Here is a 16,195-nt window from a genome sequence, read left to right as displayed (position 1 = left end):
AATTTGGTTGTGGTTGTTTCAGATGTTCTTGTCCAGTTTTGTTCTTACATCCGTTCCCTCAGATTCCTGCAACTAAACTTGGATGTACATTCAAATAAAGGTTAGGATAAATGATAACATGAACATGAAGTTTGACTTTTTGCACCATTACAATACTTATAGGCAACTAGTCATCATATCTGCTGCTCTCTGAAACACATGTTAATGCTCAATAGTACACATATATGGCTCTTTAATATATTTGCATTATACTAAGATGCATTCATTTTCAATGGCTTTTGTCCTTAATGGCTTTTTTCCCCCTTACATTACTTTTACTTTTATACTTTAAGTAGTTTTGAAACCAGTACTTTTATACTTTTACTTGAGTAAAAAACTTGAGTTGATACTTCAACTTCTACAGGAGTATTTTTAAACTCTAGTATCTATACTTCTACCTGAGTAATGAATGTGAATACTGAAGACACCTCTGTTCAGTCTTCACTTAAAGGGAACCCTGGCTATTAAGACATGTAGGTCTTAAAAGATAAATGTTGGTATTGTGGCAGGATGAGGCTCGACTCCAGAGGTTGGAATCCAACTGACTAGAAGAACTGTCAGTTGACAACTACCAGTTGATAACAGTAAACAAACACACGTTGCTAAGCAACCAATAAACGCTTGTGACCACGCCCCCTTCCATACAGTCCTGATGGGTGCGAGGTCCGTTATTGTGTCAGCCACACAGCCCCCCCCAGAACACCCAGAAGGTTGTCCTTGGAAGGGCCCATCAGTCCCTCACTGGTGGCTTAATCAGCCGACCATAACGGCTGCGCCGTCCTTCCTGTACCACCACAGGAGCATCAGTGTGAGCAGGATGTTGCGGAGAAAAAACAACAGTCTTCGGTGGTAAATTAGAACGTCCATCCTTTGCAGCATCGACAGGAGGTCTCAGTGGAGGGCGTCCACGACGGGGGACCTGGGCCGGGACCACAGCTTCATCCGCTACAGTGTGTGCGGGTTTAAGCCTATCTAGTGCCACGTGCTCTTTGCGGCCTCCTAGGTCTAACAAAAACACCTTAGGGCCTCTCTCGAGGACTCTAAAGGGGCCGTCGTATGGAGGCCGTAGAGGAGAGCGATGAGCATCATGCCGCACGAAGACAAACTGAGCCGACTTGAGCTCCGATGGAATGAATGTTCGCGGAAAACAGTGGTGAATGGGCCCCGGGGTCAAAAAACTATTTGATGCGAAGGGACCGCTTGCTGGGTGAATTTGCGGAGCCAAGCTTTCAGGCAAAAATTCTCCAGGCACACAAAGTGGCTGACCGAACACGAGCTCTGCGGGCGACGCATTTAAATCTTCCTTCGGGGCCGTGCGCAAACCGAGCATGACCCACGATAAGCGGTCCACCCAGTTACCATCCGAGAGCGCAGCACGCAGCGCTGCTTTGAGGGACCTGTGAAAACGTTCACAAAGGCCATTAGCTTGTGGGTGGTATGCAGTAGTACGGTGTACCTGCACTCCCAAAGCTTCTGCCAACGACGACCAAAGTTCTGAAATAAACTGGTGGCCTCTGTCAGACGTGATGTCAGACGGGACACCGAAACGTGAGACCCAGGCACCCAGGAAAGCATGCGCCACATCTTTTGACCCTGTAGAGGACAGGGGCACTGCCTCGGGCCACCTGGTGGTACGGTCCACCATGGTGAGGAGGTGCGTGTAACCCTGCGATGGAGGAAGAGGGCCCACCAGGTCGATGTGGACATGGTCAAAACGCCTGGCTGGAATGGGGAACGGTTCCAGGGGCGCCTTTGTGTGCTGGTGAACTTTAGCCCGCTGGCATGCGGCATGTACACATGCAGCTGCCCACTCCTTAACCTCCCTGCGGAGGCCGGGCCAGACGAACTTGGCCCCAACCAGTTTCACTGACGCCCGGATGCCAGGGTGTGATAGGGAGTGTACGGAATCGAAAACCCGCCGGCGCCAGGAAAATGGGAGCACCGGACGGGGCCGACCAGTGGAGATGTCGCAGAGAAGAGCTGGACCTCCGACCTCCACCGCCAAGTTCTCTAGTCTGAGACCGGTACCAGCAGACCTAAGAGTCGCGATGTCCTGGTCATCAGCCTGGTCAGCAGCCATAGCAGAAAAATCAACTCCCAGGTTTACAGGGCACACAAGCACGCGTGACAGGCAATCGGCCACCAGGTTTGTTTTACCCGCGACATGCCGAATGTCCGTGGTAAACTCTGAGACCGAGACGTCTTATGGGCTCCCTCGTCAGCCTCCACGGCCGGGAGAGTGCTGCTCATCTATGTTTTAGATACCTGTCCCAGTTAAACTAACGCGGCTTATCTTCCCAGAGCCACCGTTTTACGTCATCGCCCCCAGAATGCATTGCGCAGGTAAAACATGGCGCCTCCCGCAGGTCAAAATATGTGATAAACATTGTAGATTTTTAAAGCAATTAGATTATTTTATGTGTTTGTAACAACATATTTTAGTATAAGAGAACAATTGTGGCTAATTAGGGACTACAAGTCTTAATAACCAGGGTTCCTTTTAAGGCTGAATTCTGGTTCTGCGTTACACCTACGCCGTAGGGTAGGCGGCTACGCAGGAGTCTCTCCGTAGCTACGCCGTAGCCTGACGTGCAACTCCCAAAAAATCTAACTACGCGTCGAGGTGACGCAGACCCAACGCAGACCGAGAGGCTGTGATTGGTTTGCTTGGTAGCAACGCATTTCCGGTTCCGGTTGTTCACTGTGACCAGAAATGCCGGAAGCTAAACAAAAAATCAACTAGAGATTACGATAACAAAAAAATTGTTGTAATTCAGCCACATTGGAAGGTTTTCGAGCATGAATCGCCTTTTCTTTTCTCCGGGAAAGAACGCAACCCCCTAGTGCTCTGGGGGAGTACTGCATCGCGGCGAAATGGAGTGACGGAGAAGTCCGAAGGGTTCACGACGACGTCACTGCAATGGTGTAGGATCTGCGTTGGTTTAACGCAGAACCATAAATCAGGCTCTACTGCAATACACATCCATCAGGAGGTCCTGCTTTGCAGCAACTAAAGTCAGTGACACGTCTCCCCAGATCAGCTCGAAGATTCCAGTCTGACACCAAAGTAAACAGCCCAGCTGCAGGTTTGGGCTGGAATTCGGTCTGCTCCCCTGTCCTGATAAAACCGATAGTCCTCTGATGGCAGGCATGCTTGTTGTGAGCCATAGCTATGGAGATGGTTTCCGCCACCTGTGATATTAGCATACACCTAGGGCTGTTGATCAGCTAATTGAAATTTATCTAGGGAACTTTTCCCAGGACAATGAACAAGCTCGTGAGTTGGTTTTGCCCCATATGCGGACGTTTGATGGACTGAGCAGATTATGGTAGACACCCGGACCAAGAACTTGATTTGGAGTTCCGCCTTCCAGATCTCAGTCCAAGAGATCTTCCCATCCACTGGCACCCACCTACCCTGCTGCTGCATACCTATTATCCTGCCATACCTTCCATCCTCAACAACAGCCTGTCCTTCTTCCAGTCAGATGACGCCTGATTCTTCCATGGGCCTTTCAATACTAGGGCTGGGAGATTACTCTATGACTAACTCTGCCCCTGCCATGATTCCAACATCCCGGACTCAGCCATCTCCAGATCTTCTTGGGCACTCCACTTCTTGCTCATGTCAGATTTTGATTCCACTTAACACACCACCATCACCATGAGTCTTTGCTGTTCAGGTAGAAAAGGCCTCTGTTATTCAAGAGACCTTTAACTCCTCCGTTAAACATCTCTGGCAGTGCTGGATGTGATGTAGCTGGTCAATCTAAAGTCATCAAAATCTAGTTTCCAGTTGTTTTTGGCCTCACCAATACGATGTGGTTGTGCTATAATGCTACTTAATCATTATACATTACACAAGGACTTTACCTCTGTATAATCATTTGAATCATTATCTGACTATTTTCTCAACAGCAGCAGCAGCAATTGCAATAATTTGTCAAAGACTAAAGAGGTATTTGTCAATCTTCATCAACGTTGATTTCTTTTTGTAGTTTTGAAGAAAAGTCTTGCAGGGTGAGATATGGAGAGTTATGAGAATTATGCTTAATGGAAACACCGACCCCTTTTGTATAATGCGTTGTGCTCAAAAGAGCACAACGCATTATACATTTTTTCATACACGCTACAACACATCACACACTCTCCAAACTGCACCCATCACTGTCTTGTCTCCTCTTTCCTACTTTTTCACGCTCCACTTCTGGTGATCTTAGTACTCTTCAGCAGAACTTTTTTCTTCTTTTTCATTCCTTTTATTGAGGGTCTAATAAAATATAGTAGACTGCCAAGAGGCCTGATAAAGGAAACACACTCACGCACTCACGCACACACCCATGCACACATACACAAAAAAACACATTTGTTTGAAGATTAAAATGCATATATATGCTTTAGGTTTTTACCAAACTTGGTATTAACCATTAATATATATGCAAAAAAGGAAGAAAAAAAAGGAAACACTGACCCCTTGCAATGCTACCTTCATCTCAAATTCAGATTACATTTTCTTTTGCACGAAAGTGTAAAAATTTGAAAATGGGACTATTCATGACAAAGGTGGAGAACATAATAGAGAATGTGCACCCAGTTTGAATCCCCTTGTCAAGGCTATACTATCCTGCTGTTGTCTGCCAAGCAGTTTATCTGAGCCTAAAATTGCCATATAAATCCAGGATTATGTCCATTACCTTATTTCGTACATAGAGGTTTGTTTGTGGGAAATAAAGCTATATGCATTGGCCAGATCTGTTTTCCCTTCATGAAGAGAGACCTTGTACTGCACGATGCTGGGTGGCAAATCAGTGGAATGAACAGGCATGGAAAGCTGGCTGGAAAACGTCCCACTTTTCTTAATCAAAGTTAGCCATTTTAGCTGGCTTAAATTAACTCATGCCATGATGCTAATTAACATTACTTTACGTTCATTCTTAGCAAATCAGTCCAAACTTCATTATGTTAAGTGTCACTTCCAAAACAACATCTGAAACAAGTGCTGCCAGAGCTAAAACGAGGCCTAGCAGAGCTCTGCAGTCACCACTAGGAAGAGTCTGAGCACAAAGCTTAGCTAAGCTGCCTGCAGCTTGTTTTAACCCAGCCTCAGGTGTGGGAAAACTGATGACATCTGGCTATGTTTTCATTAAGTCACACCCCTGACAGTGTAGACGCGCGACTGTATCTGTCACTCGCATACAAACGGAGTCACAACCACAATACAGGAGACAATGGCAGCAGAAAAACTAAATTCGGCTTCATTAAAAAATAATATTTTCACGAGGCGTTCACCGGAGGAAAAGAACCCTAATCCTAACCAGTGTTGGGACTAACGCATAACAGAAACGCCGTTAGTTTTGCGGTAACTAATACTCTAGCGCATTACTTTTTAAATTCAGTAACGCAACTCTGTTACTCCGTTACTCCGTTATTTCTGGCTACAGTGAAGTTTTTTTCCCCACACGTGGAGACCAGAGGAAATGTAGTGTGTGTGTGTGCGTTCAGAAACATGAGCGGAAGCGTGATCTGAGGTATTTTTTACCGGTCGAATCATCCTACCTGCATTTATCTATGTGGAAGCCCCCCTGGGGCCTCATTTATAAAAAAGTGCGTAGGATTCATACTAAAGGTGTACGTGCGCTCAAAAGCCGAAAATGGCGGGCGCACAAAAAAATCCGGATTTATAAAACCGTGTGCATGCACACTTGCACACAATGTTCACTTTATAAATCACAGTCCAGCTGGAAGGTTGCACAGGTGAACTCGCCTCATATCCCGCCCTCTACATGCCCACTATATACCATGTATGGGCAATGCAAACTACTTGATGACTGTATTTGCATATAAATGAGCCTGCTGAGCATGCGCAGCGCCACCTGCAGCCTGTCACTCTGCGTGTCAGGATGAATGAGACGTGTCGAGCCACCGTGCCACTAAATTTCACGGACACTGAGATGGAGATGTTGTGGATGAGGTGGAGGCAGGAAAACCACATTATTTGGTGGTCACAGTAGTGGCATCACTAACAAAAAGAAAGCGAGTGAGTTGCCTGCCAGAATCTGATTTCTGGCCGCTGGAGCGCGCACAGCAGCCCGTTGAGCGATAGCGCTGAAATGTCAGATTTTCAGAATATGAAGCTCAAGAATGAGATCAAATCATGTTTAGGTAGAAACAACCTTTCATTAACTGTATTTGGCCTTCAATCAATTTTATGCAGGTAAAAAGACCCATTTTCAGGGGAGAAATCAGATTCTGGCAGGCAATCACTTTTTGGCACGACACTGGCGGCTACTGCTGCACCGCGGCTGCAGCAGCAGCATCAGAGTCCTGACTGACGCTGAGCTTCAAACACAGAGGGACACGATCAGCGCTATTATATTACAAGTCTGATATGTGATGACATTAAAAGTATGACATGAATCTGGCTTCATTTCACCACCTCACCGCCTGCGTCGCCAGTTCCCCATATCTTCAGAATGTTTGTGCGCTAAGGTAAGGGTTGGCGTAAAGATATTCACATTTTTCCGTTTTTTTTTAAAAATCCCACCCTTTGTGTAGAAGGTGGCGTGCGCATCTTTCAAGGCCTGTTTTGTGCGCATGCAAGCTTTTTAAATGAGTCCCCTGGAAATTAAATTAAGTGTAGTGTCTAATAAATTCAACAAACACTACATGGAGTCAGGTATTTGTACACCTAGAGTCCAATTATTGAAATGACTTTGGAGGTGTTGTTTATAAGAACCATCTGCTGATGTGAAGCAAGGCATGAAAACAAGAGATCTCTATAAACATACGATCAAAAATGACTGATATGCATGAGATTGGATAGAGATACAAAGTCACCAAGTGTTCATTCATCAGTCCACAGTTAGATAAACTATAACTGGAGACAGTTTAGTACTGGAAAAGAAGTGGACATCAAGCCAAGATGACTCCAAAGATATGATACGAATCCTCTGAGGTATACACCAACCACCAAGTAACAGCTAGAGACTTCAAGATGTCACTGGAACTGGAAACATCTCTGGTTATGAGTCTTCCATACAGAGGTCATTGAACAGGCATTGTGTCAATGGCAGAACATCATATAGGAAGCAGTTAATCATCAAAATAAACGGATGTGTGCCTATACTTTGCCAAATGTCACCTTGGCAACCACAACACTAGCAAGCAAAGGTTTAATTCTTCTTCACTACACCGCGTTCCAAATTATTATGCAAATTGTATTTAAGTGTCATAAAGATTACATTTTTTGTTTTTCAATTAAACTCATGGATGGTATTGTGTGGCTCTTTGGATCACTGAAATCAATCTCAGACACCTGTGATAATTAGTCTGCCAGGTGAGCCCAATTAAGGAAAAACTACTTAAGAAGGGCGTTCCACATTATTAAGCAGATGACCATTTCCAAGCAACATGGGAAAGAAAAAGGATCTCTCTGCTGTCGAAAAGCGTGAAATAGTTCAATGCCTTGGACAAGGTATGAAGACCTTAGATATTTCACGAAAACTTAAGCGTGATCATCGTACTGTAAAGAGATTTGTGGCTGATTCAGAGCACACACGGGTTCGTGCAGATAAAGGCACAACGAGGAAGGTTTCTGCCAGACAAAAACATCGGATTAAGAGAGCAGCTGCTAAAATGCCATTACAAAGTAGCAAACAGATATTTGAAGCTGCTGGTGCCTCTGGAGTCCCACGAACATCAAGGTGTAGGATCCTCCAGAGTCTTGCAGTTATGCGTAAACCCTCTATTCGGCCACCCCTAAACAACGCTCACAAGCAGAAACGGCTGCAGTGGGCCCAGGAATACATGAAGACTAATTTTCAAACAGTCTTGTTCACTGATGAGTGCCGTGCAACCTTGGATGGTCCAGATGGATGGAGTAGTGGATGGTTGGTGGACGGCCACCATGTCCCAACAAGGCTGCGACGTCAGCAAGGAGGTGGCGGAGTCATGTTTTGGGCCGGAATCATGGGGAGAGAGCTGGTTGGCCCCTTTAGGGTCCCTGAAGGTGTGAAAATGACATCTGTAAAGTATGTGGAGTTTCTGACTGACCACTTTCTTCCATGGTACAAAAAGAAGAACCGTGCTTTCCGTAGCAAAATCATCTTCATGCATGACAATGTACCATCTCATGCTGCAAGGAATACCTCTGCATCATTGGCTGCTATGGGCATAAAAGGAGAGAAACTCATGGTGTGGCCCCCATCCTCCCCTGACCTCAACCCTATTGAGAACCTTTGGAGCATCCTCAAGCAAAAGATCTATGAGGGTGGGAGGCAGTTCACATCCAAACAGCAGCTCTGGGAGGCTATTCTGACATCCTGCAAAGAAATTGAAGCCGAAACTCTCCAAAAACTCACAAGGTCAATGGATGCAAGAATTGTGAAGCTGTTATCAAATAAAGGGTCCTATGTTAAAATGTAACTTGACCTGTTAAGATGTTTTTGATTGAAATAGCTTTTGATTTCAGTAAATATGACCTCCTAATGCTGTAAATTCTAAAGATGAGCATTTCAGTTCATAACAACCTATGAAATGTTATAAAACTCTGTTGTGCGTAATAATTTGGAACAGTGCATTTTAAGTTTTTTATTTTTGAAGAATTCTGTTATCATTGGGAGGTTTGTTCAATAACATTCGAATTCATTAAACTAATGGTTGATGACTTGAAAATTATGCTGACTGTCATTTGCATCGACTATTTAGGAAAATCTGAGAAAAATATCATTTGCATAATAATTTGGAACACAGTGTATTTACAACAGAAAAATGGCACACTTTACCAACTTCAAAACATCATTCCAACAATTATGAACTACTGTATATACAAGGTAGCATCATGATTTTTTTGTTTTGTTTTTTTTTTCTGGGTAAAAATGGGTAATCAAGTACATGAAAATCTGCCTGGTCCAGAAGAAGGCTTTTCTGGAAGGAGATAAGCTCTGGATGAAGGAACTCAACAAGGCATTTAGGAGGAAGGCCAGGCTGACTAAGATTGAATACAAGAACAAAGTGGAGCAGAAGTTGATTTCTGGGAATGCAAGGGAAGCATGGCAAGGTTTGAATAGCACCATATGTTGAACACCCAAGTCTGCAGGGGCTGCCTGCCCAGCGCCAACTCAGATAAATTGAATGTCTTCTTCAGCCATTTCAATGGGGGCAGCACAACACCCACCTGGACCCCCAACCCCCAGCTCCAACCTCCAACCTCTCTTTATCGATGAGCAGCTGGTGAGCTCCACATTGTGCGGAGTCAACCCATACAAGGCCTCTGGCCCTGACAGGCTTAGAGGCAGGGTGCTGAAAGAATGCTCCACTCAGCTAAGTGGCTTTCTCACCAGGCTGTCCCAACACCTCCTGTGCTCTGGCTGCATCCCTGACCAGAGGAGGGCATCCATCATCATTCCATTCCCCAAGAAGGCACCTGCTAAGAAGCTAAAGGACTACAGACCAGTGGTACTAACATCTATCCATCCATCAATTCATCCATCCATTTTCTTCTGCTCATCTGTCACCGGGTCCAGAAACTTCCTCCAGCTCTTCCAAGGGGAGTCCATAATAATAATAATAATAATTTTATTTTAATTTTATTTCTAAAGGCGCCTTTCTAGGCACTCAAGGTCGCCGTACACAACATGTTAAAATAATAGAGCCCGCAGAATACATTTAAAAAAAACATAAAAAGCATTTAAAAACAGCAGAGGTAAGAACATTAGAAGAGATTAACATTAAGTGAGATAGGCAGTCTTGAACAGATGAGTTTTGAGTTGTGATTTGAAAAGAGGGAATGAGTCAATGTTCCTGAGTTGGGGTGGTAAAGAATTCCAGAGAAGAGGAGCAGAGCGGCTGAATGCTCTGCTCCCCATAGTGGTGAGACGGGCGTAGGGGACAGACAGTTGTATGGAGGAGGAGGATCTTAGGGCTCGGGAAGGAGTGTGGACGTGGAGGAGATCAGACAGATATGGGGGGGCGAGGTTGTGGATGGCCTTGAATGTGAACAGGAGGACCTTGAATTGGATGCGGAACTGAACCGGGAGCCAGTGGAGCTGTTGGAGGACAGGAGTGATGTGATGGATGGAGGGGTCCCAGTTATGATGCGGGCAGCTGAATTCTTGAGCAGTTGGAGTTTATGGAGGGATTTGTGAGGGAGGCCAAAGAGGAGAGAGTTTCAGTAGTCCAAGCGGGAAGTGACGAGGCTGTGAACAAGGATGGCGGCAGTGTGGGGAGTGAGGGAGGGGCGAGGAGATTGATGTTACGTAGATGGAAGTAGGCAGACCGGGTAATGTTATTGATGTGGGATTAAAAGGATAATGTGCTGACCAGACATTCCCAGGCCAGCCAAGAGACATATGGCACTGAGAAGCGGCTGAGTGGTGACCGAGCGCCTGGTAGATCTGATCGTTCCTTATTGCCCGTCTAGATCCCTTTTTAATTCTCTCCTCAGCCACCAGGTTTATGAACATCTGCACCTCAGAGTTGGATCATCAAACAGACGTTTGCGCTGCCATTCCCTGTTGAATAAAACCGCCGCGAGTCGCGAGTCATTCTCGCGCTGATTCCCGCTTCCTGATTCAAATGTCTGACGGCTCCGCCCCCCCCCCAATCAGTGGCATGTATTGTGATGAGACAGTCAGATACAGGGCCGACTCAGCACGCTTAGAACCTCGGCAGAATAGATACAGAAAAAGTACCTACTCTGCCAGCCTCTACCCGCCTCGGCCCGTACTGGAGAAGCGCAAGACGGGGGCGTGGCGAGTAGAGGCGCGCAGAGTAACGTACTAGTGGAAAAGTGCCAATAGTCTCTCCAATGTGCTCTGGGTCTTCCCCAGGGTCCGCATGCCTGGAACATCTCCCTAGGGAGGAGGGACATGCCTGGAACACCTCCCTAGGGAGGCATCCAGGAGGATCCGATAGAGATGCCCAAGCCACCTCAGCTGACTCCTCTCAATGTGAAGGAGCAGCAGCTCGACTCCGAGCTCCTCAAGAGTGACTGAGCTTCTCACCCTATCTCTAAGTGAGCATCCAGTCACCCTGTGGAGGAAACTCATCCCGGCCGTTTGTATCCGCGATCTTGTCCTTTCAGTCATTACTTAAAATTCACGACCATAGGTGAGGGTAGGTGCGTAGATTGACCAGTAAATCGAGAACTTAGCGTTTCGACTCAGCTCCTTCTCCATAACCAGACAGCACTAACATCTGTGCGGTACAAATGTATGGAAAGGGTGGTCTGCAACCTCCTATCAGGCATGGTGTCAGACAAGCTGGACCCATTTTTCCTCAGCTTTTAACACTGTGAGCTAGGGATGTCCCTATCCGATCATGTAATCGGAAATCGGGCCCGATCACATTGGTTCAGACTTGATCGATATCGGACGTTGCATCCCAATCCCAATCAGGGATTTGAATTATATTTTATTCTCATTATTTTGATCAGCGCATCAAACAGACTATGAAAAAAATGCTAAACAACTGGTGTATCAACAAGCAACGGGTCCACGCAATGTTGTGAGACAAAGCTGCTAATATGAAGAACGCTCAGGTGGGGGTGCGAAGTGTGGGCTGTGTCTCGTAAAGTGAGTTCAATAAAGTTGTTTTGTTTGTGGTGATCTGCGCATGCAGAGAGCCGTGTTACAGCAGAGGAAAATAAATAAAAGTTAAGTTACAACAGTGACTGAAAACGAAACAAAGCTGAACGTTCAGAAAAACGCCACAGGCTGTGTCGCACATTCTTGCCAACTTCGTGTGCACGAGGGCTTGCTATCTCACCGCAGTGTGATAGACACCCTGGCTACCGCAAGGAAGATTGTAGGTCACTTCAAACACAAACATTTTATTCTTTTTTTTTTTAAATATTTTTTTATCCCGGTTTTTTTTTCCCATTTTTACCACCCCGTGCTCCTACCTACTGACAGTCCTGGGCATTGCCATCCTCTACCAAGCCCTGCACTGAGCTCAGGTCTCCTCCTTAACCTGAGGAGTGAGCAGGCCGCATCTTTTCACCAGACAGGGTGGGGTTTCTCCGGCCGAACGTAGCGCGTGGAAGGATCACGTTATTCCGGCCGGATCCTCCCCACCCCATCTGGCGCCCCGGTTGGCCAGAGGGGGCATGTATAGCCCAGGACTGTGTGCATGTTTTTGTGAGGGTAGCTCACACTAGCTACCCAAGGGAACACGGGGAGAACATACAAACTCCACACAGAAAGATCCTTTCGCCAACCCCACCCATGGTGTGGGCACTGAAGTCATGGGGGAACTAACACGCACTTCAGCACCCACAGCGTCCCCCGGCGGGAATCGAACCCAGGACCTTCTTGCTGTGAGACCGCTGCACTACCAGCTGCGCCACCGTGCCCGCAAACATTTTATTCTTTAAGCGAGAAAAGGACAGTAAGAAGTAAGAGTACAGTCTAAAAAGCACATTACTGACCTTACTTTATGACACTGTTGCACTTTTATGTGCTTATTTGTTTACATGCCTGCTGGGTATTTTAAGTTGAGCTGCTGTTTTTATTAATTTCAAATGTATGTTTAAATTTTCTGTGTTAATGTGTTACAAAAGTATTGGATCGGGACTCTGTATGGGCAGATACTCACAATCAAATGACTCCGAATCGGATCGGGGCCAAAAAAACTTGATTGGGGCATCCATACTGTGAGCATTGATAAACTTTTACAAAACCCCCATCTCTGATCTTCAGGTACACTCAAGACTGTGGACTGAAGGTTTTCTGCTGGACAGGTCCACAACAAGTGTCTTTTAATGGGGTTAAATCAAAAAAGCTTATGTCAAACTCTGGACTCCCCCCAAGTTTTGAATTCAATTCAATTTAATTCAATTTTATTGATTGATTGTACTCAATCATCTTCTCTGTGTGCACCAACAACATCACATGTAACAGTGAAGGTATGGTACTTTTTAAATATGCTGACATTGCTTTAGTTGTACACATGTCCAACATTTCTTCTTCTGGCCGAGTCTTCATGGTGGTAAGGTTCAGAGCTAGATGACATCCATCCATAGAGTCACCTTGTTTACATTCCACCAGGGAGATTGTGACTACAGCGATCAGCCAAACCGCTCTGTCAAGGCAAGATTATAGAATCAACAATTTTATTGAAAAGAACCGGCAGATCCCAGTAATTTTCCGTCAGCCTTAAGTCTCTGGTTCCTTAATGGCGACTCCAAGCATACGAATTTGTGATCAATTCCCGCCAAGCCGAGCTTCCAACTTCTCCAAGGTCTTTTCCATCTTGCCAATGAGCTCAAAGACCGCCGCCATCCTGCGATTCTGTTTAAGAATCGCATCCAGCTTACGGCCTTGCTCCCCCAGCGTTAAAGTCAGAGTGTTAGTAGCAGAGCTTATCCCTTCAGTCACGTCAGGCAGCTCGGAGAGGGCCAAAGCAGCTGTCGACGACTTACGCGTTTTTCTCGATAGACGAGGAATCCCCCCGCTCCAATTAGGAGAAATCCTGCTATCATAAATCGAATTATGAAGGCATCTTCAACGTCCACGACAGACAGTATCGCCAGGCACAACAGTTTCCAATGTTTCCAGGAATCCATTGTTTATCCCGCAAAAAACATCCCGTCGGGGCAAGAGGGCTCCCTAACCCCCTGACTTCTTGTCGCAAAAATTTGGTCGATTGTGCTGAGAGACCAGTTAATCAATTCCATGATTGTAGAGTTTCGGAGGAGTGAAAAGAAGAGACTCTGAAGACGAGACAGCACAAAAAGCAGTAGCAGGGCAGATAGATAAGCGAGAGGAGCAGAGAAGCGTCCGCCTTTGCCGATAGTAATTTTAAATCTTAATTTCAATATACCTTCCTGGTACTACCAACTCACCATCAAACACAAAACAAGACTACCATGTATAGTGAATCATCCTGCCAAAATAACTGGCTCCCCCTATCGGAGCTGTACAGCCGCTCTGTGATCAGGCAAAGCCAGCCTGATCATTGAGGACCTCTCTCACCCCTTCCATCACTCCTTCCATGTACTATCCTCAGGCAGGGGTTATAATGTACCACTGGCATCAACTAGGAATCCTTAATCCCCTCTGCAATAGCCATTGAACACTGAACAGCACAAAATGAGCACCACAGGCACCAGATACCTCAACACCCCATGTCTTGTTTGTATATCTCTGTGTGAATGTTTCTTTGTGACTGATGCCTTGTCAAAGACAATTTTCTGTAACCTTGTGTAACAGAGAATAAAGTATTATCTTATCTTATTGAATTCAATTCAATGTTATTTATATATTTGGACTCCTACTTGAACCCCCTGAAGTTTGCAGATGACACCACTGTCACTGTTCTCATCCAGAATGGTGATGAGTCTGCATATGGACAGGTGGTGGATCAGCTGGTTCTCTGGTGCAGCCAGAACAACCTGGAGCTGAACAGGCTCAAGACTGTGGAGATGATGGTCTTTAGGAAACAATACGTATATATGTATCAACTTCAGCATTTAAATGTGAAATGTGCATGATGCACAATTTGCAGGTATGCCTTAAAATATACGGTCACAATTGTTAAACCATCTTTCATGTTGTTTGTTTTGCATTCTTTTCTTTTTAGTCTCCCAGATGGTCATTGAAGAAGTCAGTGCCATTCAGGAGAACTTGGAGATTGAGAAGATGTGTAGAGAAAGTGCTGAAGCTCTAGCCTCCAAGGTAAGAATGCTGTCTGCTTTACTATCCAAAGACAATGAAGTAGAGGCTGGTGTTATCGGTCTGAATCCAATAAGACATGCTTTTTTTTTTTTTTTTTAAGATTTTTTTGGGCTCTAGTGGCCCTTTATTTAAGTTACAGATAGGAAGGGGGGAGGGGGGCACGGTGGCGCAGCAGGTAGTGCGGCCGTCTCACAGCAAGAAGGTCCTGGGTTCGATTCCCGCCGGGGACGCTGTGGGGGCTGAAGTGCGTGTTAGTTCTCCCATGACTTCAGTGCCCACACCCTGGGTGGGGTTGGCGAAAGGATCTTTCTGTGTGGAGTTTGCATGTACATGTCCCCTCTGGCCAACCGGGGCGCCAGATGGGGTGGGGAGGATCCGGCCGGAATAACGTGATCCTTCCACGCGCTACGTTCGGCCGGAGAATCCTCATCCTGTCTGGTGAAAAGAAGCGGTCCATCACTCCTCAGGATAAGAAGGAGACCTGAGCTCAGTGTAGGGCCCTCCTTGGGTTGGTAGAGGGGAACAATGCCAAGGACTGTCTAGGTATGAGCACTGGGTGATGAAATGGGTAAAAAATCGGGGATAAAAAAAAAATATTTAAAAAAAAAGGAAGGGGGTAGAGAGAGAGATATGGGATGACATGCAGCAAAGGTGCGCAGGCCGGGATTCGAACCTGCGACCGCTGCAGGAGGACTGTAGCCTCAGTATATGAGCCGCTGCCACTGCGCCACCGAGCGGCCCCCAATAAGACATGCTTACGTAAAAATAAAAAAACTAAATTGAAATTCAAACAGAGATGAATGATGTGAAAGAATTGCAGGATATCTTGTTTTACAGTGTAGCTCAAACTGAGTTAGTATAAACTGCAGATCAACATCACCTCAACACAATTTTTCATGTTGCAATCAAAAGTAATGCTGCTGTCCCCATATGTTACAGTTTAAAACTGGATTGCTTTCTTCTTATTCTGAGAATCTCTTGCTGCTAGTGATTGAGAGTGGGGGAGACTGTCAAACAGTGATTTTGCTGCCCACCGGTGCTGAGATTATCACTGTAATCATTTCTCATTCAGTCTCTGTACAAAAACCCTCTCTGTCCACCTGGCTGCACCAGATTTCAGCCAGTGGGAGACCGATGGAGAATTACGGTGAAGGTCAAATTTTAAGCCATTATTCCTACTCATCTTTGGCCATCTGTCCATCTTTCTCCTTTGACTTGTTTTTCATCTTTTCTTTTGAGTTGCTAGCACAATCTCTATGGCACAAAGACCATAAAATATCAAGGATGGTTAAAAAAGACTTCTCTATTGCTTGGTGCTCACTTATTAACACAATCTGTTCTTCCCTGTTGGATATCATCCTATATTTTGTAAAGAGACTAAAAACACGTTTTCCTGTAAATTAATTTCTATTATTCAACTTAAATGTTTTCTTTACTGAAAAAGGATTAAGTGTTTTCTGGGTACATCCTTCAAATATTTT

General features: G+C 45.5%; 1 protein-coding gene across 2 annotated transcripts in view; it reads left to right on the top strand.

Annotated features, from left to right (window-relative positions):
• The window catches only part of shtn1 (shootin 1), an 89,557-nt gene that overhangs the window by 22,632 nt on the left and 50,730 nt on the right, over nucleotides 1-16,195 (top strand). For both annotated transcript variants that reach the window (XM_061744899.1, XM_061744900.1), the window contains exon 4: nucleotides 14,620-14,714. In XM_061744899.1, coding sequence (XP_061600883.1) covers nucleotides 14,620-14,714 — 95 coding nt within the window. The remainder of the gene's footprint in view (nucleotides 1-14,619; nucleotides 14,715-16,195) is intronic.

This window comes from Cololabis saira, chromosome 17, assembly GCF_033807715.1.
Source record: "Cololabis saira isolate AMF1-May2022 chromosome 17, fColSai1.1, whole genome shotgun sequence".
NCBI classification, from domain to species: Eukaryota; Metazoa; Chordata; class Actinopteri; order Beloniformes; family Belonidae; genus Cololabis; species Cololabis saira.
The sequence above is the reverse complement of the archived record's forward strand: the minus strand, read 5'-3'. Positions and strand labels throughout refer to the sequence as shown.